Source organism: Carettochelys insculpta, chromosome 18 (genome assembly GCF_033958435.1).
Source record: "Carettochelys insculpta isolate YL-2023 chromosome 18, ASM3395843v1, whole genome shotgun sequence".
NCBI classification, from domain to species: Eukaryota; Metazoa; Chordata; order Testudines; family Carettochelyidae; genus Carettochelys; species Carettochelys insculpta.
This window is the reverse complement of record NC_134154.1, coordinates 27,512,868-27,526,182: the sequence shown is the minus strand read 5'-3', so window position 1 is coordinate 27,526,182 and position 13,315 is coordinate 27,512,868. Positions and strand designations below refer to the sequence as shown.

At 41.4% G+C, this 13,315-nt stretch overlaps 1 protein-coding gene across 4 annotated transcripts in view; it reads right to left on the bottom strand.

Moving 5' to 3' along the window:
* ACAD10 (acyl-CoA dehydrogenase family member 10) overlaps nucleotides 1–13,315 on the bottom strand; it is a 38,814-nt gene that overhangs the window by 24,918 nt on the left and 581 nt on the right. For 3 of the 4 annotated variants that reach the window (XR_012648048.1, XM_075013053.1, XM_075013055.1), the window contains exons 2-7: nucleotides 12,563–12,760; nucleotides 10,277–10,425; nucleotides 9,153–9,347; nucleotides 5,540–5,698; nucleotides 4,621–4,780; nucleotides 1,273–1,414 (exon numbers count right to left, since the gene is read on the bottom strand). Coding sequence is in view for 3 of the 4 variants with exons in the window: in XM_075013053.1 (XP_074869154.1) it covers nucleotides 1,273–1,414; nucleotides 4,621–4,780; nucleotides 5,540–5,698; nucleotides 9,153–9,347; nucleotides 10,277–10,425; nucleotides 12,563–12,749 (992 nt within the window). In the remaining variant the exon portion in view is untranslated. Of the gene's footprint in view, nucleotides 1–1,272; nucleotides 1,415–4,620; nucleotides 4,781–5,539; nucleotides 5,699–9,152; nucleotides 9,348–10,276; nucleotides 10,426–12,562; nucleotides 12,761–13,315 lie in introns of those variants that run through there. The other variant, XM_075013054.1, reaches the window with a different exon arrangement.

Below are 13,315 nucleotides of genomic sequence, written 5' to 3'. Positions count from 1 at the left end.
TTGGTCAGGTAGCATTGTTTGCTTTTTCTTCAACAGTCATGCTCCACTCTAGAGGAGGCTCCACTTCAATTGTGAATGAAGTGTGTCCCTTCTGTATATATGTTAAAGTGCATTGAGATCCTGGTAGGAAAAAGGTGCTATATACATGTAAGCCATTAATAAAGTGGGGATGAATACTAAATATTACATTAATAGCATGATTCCCTTTCACACAATTAACTCAAATAAATTAATGGCATTTAATACAAAAGGGCCATGTAAGCATTTGTTCTCACTTTCAGATGACATCATAAAGAAGAAGCAGGCAGCATTACCTCCTGAAATTGTAACCAAACTTTTTTCTCCTTGAGATTGGCTGAACAAGAAGTAGGACTTGTGGGCTCTAAAGCTTTTCCTTGTTTTGTTTTTGAGTGCAGTTATGTAACCAAAAAAAAAAAATCAGCATTTGCAAGTTGCGCTTTCACAGAAAGAGATCGCACTGCAGTACTTGTATAAGGTAAACTGAAAATATATTTCTTTTATCATTTTCACAATGCAAATATTTATCAGACTTGCCAAGGATGGCAGCCTTTAGTGGCCATAGGCTATAAGTTGTTAATACTACTAGGGCTAAAGGAGATTCTTCTTTACATTAAGTTAGGAGTGAAGAGAGATTGTGGTCTATCCTGATGGTGACTAAAATCTACACATCCATAAAATCATTATGAACTAAAGGCAACTTGCATCCTACTGCAGCTGCAGAGTGAGTTTAGCAAGACATCCATTACTCTTGATGGAAGAAGGCTATTAAGTAACAGAGGCTACCACCCTCCAACACGTACAATATGCATCACGAGAGCTCTAATTAGAAGGAGCTCAGTTTTATGCATCATGGTAAAGGAGGAAACACCTCAGACACCCAGTGCCTCGAAATGCCTTCCTGAGTCACTGATGCTGGAACAACTCAGACTGAACCTTGTCACCTCTGAATCACATGCAGCTCTTCCTTAAATGTGATAAGAGGAATGTCTTTCTCTCTCTGTCCTTCATAACAAAAAAGCAGTAAAGTAGCACTTTAAAGACTAACAAAATAATTTATTAGCACTTTAAAGACTCAAGCTGGCCAATTTCCTCCTGACAGCTACTCTTCTGCAGCAGGGCTCTGAATAGGAAAGGTGAAGCTGGAAAACAGCACAGGTTGTGCACCTCTGGAATTGTGTTAAAATAATCAGAGCATGCCTTCGTGGCCAGCCAGAACTGCAAGTGCAACTGTAGCACACTATGCTTTTTCACCTGTACTCCCTCTCCACAGCATGAGCAGACGGAAGTAGTTTGCCAGGAGGTTTCTTCCTCAGGACTAAGTGACGATCCCCAAACTTGACATAGTAAGTGGGGTTAGACTGTCCATGACTGAACTGCCGTAATATCACAGGATCTGAAAGATGGAAACAGATGATGAGTGAAATGGACAGAAACTGCAATTGTTTCTCATCTCGTTTCTGTGTTTTATTTGATTCTTAAATGGATGAAGCTAGAGACTGTTGTTGGCCTCAGCAGAAGTGGGAGCATTGCCACTGCTCAGTGATGATCAGTATGGAGGGGCTTTTGAGTGACAGCGGTCACTTCTGGATGGTAGAGGGTCAGAAATGTGCTTGAGCTTTACTCTGTATTTTTTGGCCAGTGTTCCTCCCTCACTGTCCGCACCCAGGCAGGAAGTTCTATGCAAAGGTTGGTTCCCAAAGCAAGGGAAAGGAGCAGCTATTCTGCACCAAGAAGAAGTAAGGCTGCAACAGTTATTTGGACCTTTGTCACTGGAGACTGCAATGAATTCTGGATAGGAGAGGGGCATCTGACAACCATCTGGAAACCGCAGCTGTCAGCTTGAGGCTTAAAGCCCTCTACTTGCATCTAACAAAGCAAAGCTAGAGACTCCACTCACATGCCACTACCACTCTAAGGATTTTATCTTGAAAAGTACTGAGCACGCCAGCCCTGATCCAGCAGAACACTCACACGTAACTTTGAGTCGGTACATAATTTCAATTAAAGCAGTAGGACTACTCATCTGCTAAAAGTTAAGTACGTGCTTACTGGATTGTGGACAGAGCGCTCTGCTCCTTACAGTTCCTTTGTTCAGGGATTTCCCTACTCTGTCATCCCATTTAGCAATATTCCCCTTACAGTCTGAGCCATCCCTTCCTTGCTATTCATCCTCACCCAGCACTACTCCTAACCAGAAGAGGCAATCAGACATTATCCAGACCCAAATTTTAGTCATATGAGTGAGGAACACACACTTCTGCACTGCTCCTGTTTCACAACAGACAGGATCAGCTCTTCAGCACAGAGGTTTGAGCTTGCTCGTGAACTTTAATCCTTGGCAGCACATTTGACTCCCAGCTTTAATTCACTAATCTATGACAATAGTATTTCAACTACTAATTACTAATCACCTGATTCATCTGGTTTTATAATCTGCAATAATTGCTGACAGCACAAATTCTTCTCAGTTTAAAGTGTAGTCAGGTAGAACAGTGACTGAACAAATGGTCACTTCTGGCTCAGCAGATCTGCTCCTTGTTAATTTTCAGAGTCAGAACTGTTGATTTTAGTGACAGAGATAAGTTTTGACTGCATTTTACTCCTGCAGAACCAACACACAAGAGAGAGCCTATTCTGTCTCCTTCATCAACAGTATCGTTCACAAATGTCTGTTTTCAACCTTTGTTACGGGTGGCAACATATGAGCTGGAAAGTTCCCAGTTTGACCACAGGGCCTCACTGGAGTTAGAAAAATCATCCCTTTTCTTGTAAACTGGGCACCTCTGATCTGCAGTCTTTGAGGGGCACATTTCAAAATACCAGATAAATCCACTGCCATATAATTTACATAACACTGGTGTCTTTGTTTGACTAAAAGAACATAGTATATATTATCCACAGTGCAACCCACATCGCTTTTAAGTCAATGATGCAGTTTTTTTTTAAATATGGCCCTCTCCTTGCATGAAATAGAGGTGAGTCTGGAAGACTAATGGCAGAAGGAGGAAGTTCAGCAGAATATTAGTTTCGTACTATTTATAAGTACATCCAAGGAACTGGGATTACCTACAGGTTTTTAAAATTCAGCTTTTTAAAATCCAAACCCATACAGAGCCTTCAGAAATGTCAGGTGTGATTCAAACACACAAATGGATTGTGGATTTCTGTAAACTGATCCTTTGAGTTCTACTCTAAAGCATGACAGGCAGCAGAAATTCAACATAGGAAGTTGTTCAAGCCCAATGTCAAAAGAAACATTTTCATGGTTTGTTTTTAAAATGTAAAGGCTTATTTTTTTAGAAATTTAGTTAAACATTACACATGTGATGCCAAAAGTTGCACACCTGTATGAGTGAAAGAAAACATGGAAAAGAAACTGACCAGAAACCAAAACAAAGTTAACTAATCTATTTTCACTGTCCAAGCAGAACAAAGTGTGCAAGTAAACAAATAGCATAAATAATGAAAAGGAAATCAGATGCATTTAATTATTGCTCTTTAAATAGTTTTAGTTGTTAACAATAGTCCAGCCAATTGTTTGTATTAAAATACAACTTTAAATGAGACATTTTTGTTTTAAAACTTGACCAAATAAGTGTTTATATTATAGTCTTAAATGGCAATGTGTCCTGTGTGTGGCTGAGGCAGCAGCTGGAATCCCCTACCAGAGAAGTGGCCTCCTGCCAGGGAACATCATTCACCAGCTATTACCAAATTTACAAGTGATGGAGAAGAACCAATATATTAACAGCAACTGCCTTTTAAAACAGATGTGGTGCCCAGAAGGTTTTGGCCAGGAGCACAATACTACAAAATACAGCTACTCACTACACAGACAGATGCACAGATATGGAATGCAGCATAGCCACAGAGTAGGTTTTCCTCCTAACTTCCCAGGTAAATGCCAATAACAGTGTTTTAAACAGCCCACCGTTTCACAAGGAGCTTTAGGGTGCTTACTTATACCACAAGAGTGGCTTTGTGATAGTTAATACTACAGATTGAACCTCTCTAGTCCAGCACCCTTGGGACCTAACTGGTGCTGAATGAAAGACTATGCTAGACCACCAGAGGTCAATATTGTCTAGTAGCACTACCAACACTTCCACTGCTTATTGGGCTCTAAGACGACATTTAGAGGTAAATTACAGCTAAATAACAGCACGGAACATGGAAAGCCAGAACTGATGGCTGGAAACAAACTTTATGGGTCCACGAGAAACTTGGGCACATCCATGATAAATGGTCATCCAGCTAACTAGAATCATGCGTGATTACGGATGTTGCCAGACAAAAGAGTGTGGACTAGAGAGGTTCACTCTGTTTTAATATTTTTTAAATCTATTTGTTTTATGCTAGTGCAACCCACACACCTACTAGATGTGGTTCAATATGTCACGTAGCGCCACGTAGACCACTTACTGAGAGCAAGAATGAACCTTCTCTACCATTTCAGCTGAGAGCCAGCTGCTTTTAGCCCCTGGATTAAGTTCCTGAGATGCTAGGTTCAGTTTTGCCTGTTGGCGTGGCATTAGGAAGAGCCAATAGACTCAGAATAGGTGACCGTTAAGATTGTAAAGTTTAAAAGAACTTAAATACCTGTTTTTTGGCCACCTAGGACCTTTACGAGATACTGCTGTAGAGAATCTTTCGGGATTTCCATTGTTGGTCTCATTAAACGAGTGTGTGGAACGAATCCTCTCAAAGGGAAGCCCAAGAAGGTTTCTAATTCTTTGAGAGCTGCTTCTGGGTCCTCAACCTGATATAAGGGAGAAAAAGTTGCATGTTAAATAGCTAATTAGGTTCTGATCTCTTGGCAAAGACAGGAATCTGCATCCTTGTGACTGCTTGGTAGCATCTGCCATGACACATCATCGAAGACAACACCAACACTGTCTTCTCTCCCCTGATCTAAACACCTACACTTTGCCTAGTTTACATCCTAGGAGAAGGGGCAGCAATTCCAATTGGAGAGGATGTGCGTGCTACAAGCCCAGGCTGAAGTAACAGTGGGAGTTCCACTAAGACGAGCAGAAGGAGGACAGAACTCACTCCATCAACAGGTCCTAACCTTAACCTTCTACCCTCCCTCCTGGCTCCCCGTGGTTTGGAAGTTAGTCTGCCTGTGGGTGACTTGCACATAGATCACCTAACTTCCACAGGGCTGATTAATTAAGCCTCACAATCCCATGTTCCAACCGTGTCATTACTGCTGTTTAACAGATGGATAACTGAGGTGCATAGGGAGGGATTGATATTCCCAAGACCCTCAGGGAGTTCGTGGCAGCTCTGGGCATGGAACCCTGAAATCTTGGCATCCACATTTACCCCTTGATTAAACCTGTGATTATTTGACTTACTGATGTCAGACAGAACAATGGACATGTCCAGTGAGTGAAGCATGGCAATCTGTACTTAACGCTGCTATATGGAAATACTAAACAGATGCACATCAAATGCAGATTTTGTATTAAAAAAATATTTCAGAGAATATTTCCCTGACGGTGATGCTTTGTACCTTCACTGTCTTGATGCCAAGCTGGGCGGCTGCTTTCAAGTTCTCCCCAATATCATCAAGGAAGATGGATTCCTTTGGCAGAACACCCAACCGCTCCAAGCACAGCTTATAGATACGAGGGTCTGGTTTGCAAATCCCTTCCAGGCAAGATTCAATTACCTATAACAACATATGATCAAGGCAGACATGCACAAGGCCATTGTAATTCTCATCCATGAACATCAGGATAGTTTTGGACATGAAGGACACGAGTGTGAATAAGCATGAGTGGCATGCAGTGCAATAAATGATACAAAGGACCGTGAGTCTGGTGCACACACCCGAACAGTGGTAGAGCTGCACTGATACAGAGGATGTGACCTCATCTGTTGAATCAGGCCGTGTCTACACTAGCCAAAAACTTCAAAATTGCCATGCAAATGGCCATTTAGAAGTTTACTAATAAAGCGCTGAAATACACAGTCAGAGCCTCATTAGCATGTGGGCGGCCGCGGCACTTCGAAATTGACGCGGCTTGCCACCGCACAGCTCGTCCAGATGGGGCTCCTTTTCGAAAGGACCCCAGCTACTTCGAAGTCCCCTTATTCCTATGAGCAGATGGGAATAAGGGGACTTCGAAGTAGCCAGGGTCCTTTCGAAAAGGAGCCCCGTCTGGACGAGCCGCGTCAATTTCGAAGTGCTGCGGCCGCCCGCATGCTAATGAGGCGCTGAATATGTATTTCAGTGCTTCATTAGTAAACTTCGAAATGGCCATTTGCATGTAGACGTAGCCTCACTGTTCTGCAGACACATTGCCTCATCTGTGATCTTGTCAGATCAACCAAGCTTAGCAAGATCAAGTCAGTACATGGATGGGAGGCCTTCAAGAAATAGTTATGGTACCGGTTGGTACTAACCCAATAGCTTGATATTGTGCAAAAGGCAGGCTGAACTGCAGGAGATGTCATCTTGCAGCTGAAATGCAAAACTGAGGTCTCAGCTGTTACGCTCATCAGCAATCCCAAGACAATTTTCCCAAAAGTGCTGATGTCAACCCTGATGTCCTGCCTAAATTCCAGTTTTGGGAAGTACAGAATTTCTCCATAAATACTTCACTTACAACAGGATACAGTATCAGCTTAGATAACACAAAAAGAGAAATATCTAAGCTACGTAGACATTTTCCTTCATTTCTGCCCTACATTATTGAATAATGTTGCTCTGTATCGTTAAACAGCAACCACATTCCAGAGGGGATGATATTTCAGTGGTGGGTGTGTCATATAAACATGGTATGTAGCTATTAAAATGCTTTAAGAATGCTCTGAGATGAAAAACACTTCCGAAAAATAATATATTAATAATCAAGGTACCTTGATAGATTCCAGTTTTGCTAGTAAAACACATATAAGGAAAGGTGACAAGAAAATGATCTAACATCCAGATTTTAACAAGATTACTTTAAATAGCCATAACTTTTAAAATCATGGGTCTGGGTTGGGTTCTTTTTTTTTTTTTTGTTTTCTGTTGTTTGTTTTTTCGTGTATGCCTTGTTATTTCTTCCTTACTGAGGACTATAAAACAAGCCCAAGTCATGAGTGAACGTCTGAAGTTCTGTCAGTTCAAATATGTGAGGTGGTACAGAGAGGAAAAGTGTATTTTTATAAAGATTTTTAAAAAGAAATTCCTTCTTAAAAATAACATGTTAGAGGGGTGAAAGCCAGGGAATTGTACAGCTTAGGGTTCTTTTCTCCCCCTATGCTATTTGCTTCACTGTTGCATGTCACTCAGGCAGCTAGTGACACTACAGAATAAACTCTTTCATATTCTGCAGTCCTGGGACTGGGAGGTTGCCAAATATTCAAGTATTCTGGATAATAGAGAGGTAAACCTAGCAATGCATAACACCAAAGAAAAACAAAATTAGATATTAAGGAACAAACAAATATGTATGCAGAGTCCTTTACTTAGGAACAGCAATAGCATTGTACACTGTAAACTTATGCTGTATTGATTTATATTTACATTCATTATACTGTATTTATGGAAAACGTAATGAAAATTTACTTATGGTTAAAATGCCAGTTATCTGAGAGTTCTTGACGATAGAATGATGGATATGAAAGAGTTTACTGTACATATCTGTTTATGAAGTCAGTTTTACAGTCTGGGTCTCTACATATTTGTGTTTCTTAAACTTTCTGAGACCATGACCCAACAAAAATAATATCTTTATGCAGAAAACGTATGAAAATTATCTTCAAAAAATTGTTGGCAGACCAAAAAAAAACAAAAACAAAAAACAAAAAAACAAACAGCAATGCATATAGCAGAAACAAAATGAAGTAATTTAATTAGGTGTCAGAGCAATGAAGAAGTAACACAGTATCTGGTTTTAATAACAGAAAATATAGACCATCAGTGTATGATATCAAAAAAGCATCAGACACTCACAGCACACTTGCGAGTTGTTCAAGGACCACCAGTGGTCTGTGGAACGTAGTTTAAAACATTGCTACCTATAATACTGTGGTTGGGATTCAATACATATACGCAGATTGTTGTAGTCATGGTAGATTATGTAGGATCTTGTAAAACGAAACTTAAATTGTGTCCAGATTACAAACCGGTATCATCTCTCAATCCAGGTGCAACAATGACGGTTCAACACTTAATATGCAAAACAAAGAGACAAATGCAAGGAAACTGGGCATATACAGTTTCCTGTGGAGTTTCGAATGTGCTGAAAACTCAACCACATTTAAAATAACCGATCATCAAAAAAAATCTTATTTTTGACTTATATTCAAAAAGAAAAGCCCACGGTAAATACACATTTTACCTCTCTTAATAGGTAAAGATGCTAAGTATGAGCAAGGAATGTGGACAGCATTGCAAAGTCTGAATGCTTTGAAGTCCAGATGTTTAATTTGTTCTGTACGAAATGATTAAACTTTCCTCTGCTGTTCAGTGATTGGTGGTATATTCAGTCATTGAACGCCCCAGATAAAATAGCTTTATTTTCAACTCTGAGTTGCGTACGCATACTCCTCATCAAAATTTTGAGGAGCAAAGGGACGTCGAAGTTGCCCAGGCACTTTGAAGTACCGGCGGGCTAGCCACGGCTAGACACGAGCCGGCACTTCGAAGTTTAACACTTTGGAGTTGCCGCAGGGAGAATTAGCTTAATGAAGTGCTGCATATGCAGTGCAGCACTCCATTAATAATCTCCCAACACCTTACTTACCATGCTCCCTTAGAAGCAGGGAGCTAATGTAGACAAGCCCTTTGAAATGAATGGAACTTTGGAACAGGTAATAATAACGTGTATAGACTGTTCCACCTCCTAAGCCTTTTCAAGCATTATTATATAGGTAATACGATCGCTAACTGTGGGCCAATTTGTAACAAAACCACTAAATGCACAGGTGGCTGCAATTTACTCTAAACCTTGCTATGGCCCAGTCACTAGAGGGAGATGCACCTGAAGACATGCCACGAGTTACACTAACAGTAAATTTATGACTGTTCTGCTGTCTTTAATTTGTGCCTGCACTTCAAGAATGCTGGTGAGTGGTTGTGGTTTTTAATAAATCTAGCTAGATAAATTGCATTTTAATCTGTTCAGGCTTACCACATCAAACTGCTTTCGGTCAAGAGGCAAAAAGCTCACTCCATTGTGAAGGTAGAAGTTGTTGCTTAGGACAGCTGTCTTAAGACCTTCTGCCCGGATACACTCCACTGCTTCGGTCATAATGGGGATCTGTTTTGACATCTGACTGCTGGTTAGTACAGAGAGAAAAGAGTCCACTGGAACAGCAGAGTTTGCCTACGAAAGAAGAAAAACCAGCAATGATCTGCAGTGGCAAATGGAAGAAAATATGATACTTTATGCATAGCCTGGCTTTACAAACTGACTGCTCATTTTAGGTTCTTGCTCCACTTCCTCCTGTAACAGGATCCTGCTCAAACGCAACAAATAAAAACTCCTTAGTTACTAATTCTATGAAGGAAGGAGATGAAGAGGAAAGCATTAAAGGGATGACACAGGGCAAGAGAAACTACTAGTGATCCTCATTTATTTATAGTGCACTTCCACCAACTCAGCAATCATAAATGGAGCTCTCTCTTTAGACTGATCTGTTTGACAAAGCATTGATTGAAAAGCTGGTCCATCCTCCCGTATAGACTGACTGTTTTAACTTCTGGTACGTGGTGCAAGTTCCACCAAAACTACAGGTGCTCCTGGTTGCTTCTAGGACCCGTCACCTGGATGCTACCTGAGGAAGGAGGCGGATTCTTTGCCGAGGAACCTGCTGATCTTTCATCAGAGACAGATATGACACATCTGCAATAGCTCTCATGGCACAGGAAATAGGAAAAGAAAGAAAGGGGGACAAAAAAAAAAAGCTATGAAGCCAGGAAAGCATAAGGGAGGGAACTAGAGTAAGGTAGCCTTTGCTAAAGTACCTGAATAATATCTGCAGTGTAAAAATCTAGACAGGCAGCTAGAGATCTATATCTCTTAAATGCACAAGACGACAATTTAGGAAAGTTCACTGCAGAAAGAAAAGTCCACACCCACCCCAGTTCTGTACATGACGCAGCAGTGGGAGCAGCAGCAGAACCTTCTACAGAGAGGGCTCTTTTAAAAATTGCTCTTTTGTTAGCACTGCATTTCTATACAGTTTAATGAGACCCAATCCTCCTGTGAGGAGTGAGCAAGAATCAAGCAGGAAAACTAGATGCTTGGCTTACAATCTCAGAGCATTGCCGTCCAAATTCTTGCAAAAACTCTGCATATGTCAGCTCCCCTCTCATGAATCTCAACCAGGGCCTGTTCTCCCCTCCAGATATGAAGGCCTGTTTGATAGTGCCAGGTGGAATATGATTCCACACCTCCCATTCTAAACAAGGAAAAATAACAGAGTGAGGACACAGCATTTATAATGTCATCAGTAGTAGGAAAGCCCCCGTGAATGAAGCTGTGATTCTGCCATGGAAGTCAGAGATTCTGTGATTTTCTGCAACCTCTGTGACTTTCAGGGCTGCAGTGGCCAGTGCAGCTGACCCCAGGGTCACCACAGCAGCTGGCTCCAAGGCCAGCTGCTCTGGTACCACAAAGCCAGAAGCACTGACTGCTGCTTAAGTGGCTCCTGGGCCAGATGTTCAGGTGGTTACCAGGGCTAGCTGTCCAGGGCTGCCCAAGCAGCAGCCAGTGCAGCTGGCCCCAGGGAATGCTGAACAGTGGTCCTGGGGGCAGCCCCAGGACCAGTTGCTGCTCAAGAGGCCCCAAACAGAAGCACCAGGGTCTGCCCTGAGGCCAGCCACACTGATCACTGCTCAAGCAGCTAGCCTGGGGCAACACCTGGGCCTCAGAGAAGTGAGTGGCTCAGATCAGTAATCTCCCACAGCCCATGCAGGAGCTATTCATCAAGCCCTGGGACCCCCAGGGCAGTGGCAGTCTGGGACCCCAAGAGCTGCTAAGTTTTAGTCACCGGTATTTATACAGTAAAGTCATGCGCTACAGGCTATGTAGCCTCTAGGGCTAGCCTACTCGCTTGCCTATAGATATATTGATTTATTACTTCCTTATGGTTTTTGATTATATGTTGATTATAGTAAGCCACAGTAGGTTTATATTGGCTGCTTGGCTGTATCACAAGGGACTTCCACACTACATCCTGTACAAAGCTAGCGTGTGCACACCTGGGACCTTTCACCTAGAGAGCAAAGTCAATGTGCATATATTTGGGACCTTTCACCTAGATAAGGTGAAGATAAGAAACCTACCTCAATGGTAGAGGGGCTTCTAAGAATACCCTCAAATATAGCAGGTACATCGTTACTTAGAAAAACCTGAAACAACTCATTAAAGACCATATTAAATTACCAGATAGAACAGAAAGAATAAATACAACATACAATGATAAAAGGCTACGGTAGCAACCCAATGTATATGATAAGTTGAGATCAATGATATGCTGACCTCAGTGCATTTTTTGTAAAAAAAGATCAGCCAGTACTCAGCCTGCTCCTTGCCCCACATCTCCCAACTAATTCCATAGCTGGAGCTGTCAAGGTGCGGGTACTCACTAACCTATAGAAAAAAACACTTCACCATTAATAAGGTGAAGAAATATATATAAGGAAAAAAGAAAACACCCCCTACTGAATATGTATAAAAAGTAACATCAGCATAACATATTATAAAAGTGACAACCCAGCACAGAGTTGGAGGAAGAAAGGAGATGTAATCCTCGGGAGATGCCAAAATGATGGGCACTGGGAACACCGGGGAAGGTGATGGCGATGAGGAAGATGATTAACATTTCAGGTTGTTCTAAAGGGATGGTGTGAGGATAAGGAAATACAGATGTACATTACGTATCTATATTGTGAAAATGGGGTGTTTGTTACTGTGCTAAACGTATAAATAAACTATAGTCGTAATACAGAGGCATTCCTACAATGTGAGTATTGCAACTGTGCACATCAAAGTTCCCAGCCATAGAAAAATTTAAATACTGGGCCTGGTTCCGGGACAAACACCTGTCACACCTAAAGGTAGTCACTGGACACACACACAAATGCACACACATATACACTCTCTCTCTCTCTCACACACACACAATCTATATTATCAGGAGGAAATAATGTCACACCTTCCCCCCAGCCATCCTGCCAATGTGCCTCAATTCTGAGAAGGTGAAGGACTAATTTATATTCATATAGTTGTCAGAAGTACTATATGACAGTTTAAGCTGCACACCCAATCAATCCGTCCTCACGTCTGCAAATGCCAACAAAATTGCCAACTATGTCAAATTTAATAGTTTTGATAACGCTTACGAGTGTTGACTTGGAATTGGAACAACTAGCACCATGCCAGGTCAGTCCCCAAAGAGGAAGTGAAATTGACCATTGTTGTATTGGATACAGCAATGAGAGCGATAAAACAAATGTGAAATATACTTGGATTAAATATTCAAGAGGGTCACTAATCAGCTACTTTAGTAAATATGTCCAGTCAAAAATACTTACCTCCAGCCAATTTGTAAGGGGAAGGGAGAAGCACTCCCCCCATGTCAAATATCACAGCTTTATAAAGACATGATCCAGAATGCTTCCAGTGTACCAAACTTGGAGGCTTGTATTGTACACGTTTTAGGATTCCTGTTGTTCTGGCACATTGAAAATATGAGGCTTGGATAAACCTCCTAAGGCCCATTCTGCAAAACTCTGTATGGAGAAGGGAATATGTTTTAGATGTATATACTTAGCACTCTATAGCTTCTTCTTTGGATTGCACATATTTGCGCTGAGCTCTTTGTATAACACCACTTTCACTTTGGACTGAGTTAAAGTGTACTAAAGATTTCCATGGAGAGGAACATTTATCAGTTAACAAAACAAAAAGCAGTCAAGTAGCACTTTAAAGACTAGCAAAATGGTTTATTAGGTGAGCTTTCGTGGGACAGACCCACTTCTTCAGATGGTCTGAAGAAGTGGGTCTGTCCCATGAAAGCTCACCTAACAAACCATTTTGCTAGTCTTTAAAGTGCTACTTGACTGCTTTTTGTTTTGATAGTGTATAGACTAGCACGGCTTCCTCTTTGTTACTATTTATCAGTGATGTTATGCTTTTTTCTAAGGCACCCATCACAACATTGAGCATCTATAACCTACAGGCACCGTATAGGTAACCGTGTTGTCCTTCAGCTGCCAGCCTGTGGGAAAGATACAGGAGACAACGTGAAGGACTCCCACTCAAGCAGGTGATCCTGTGTCAACATG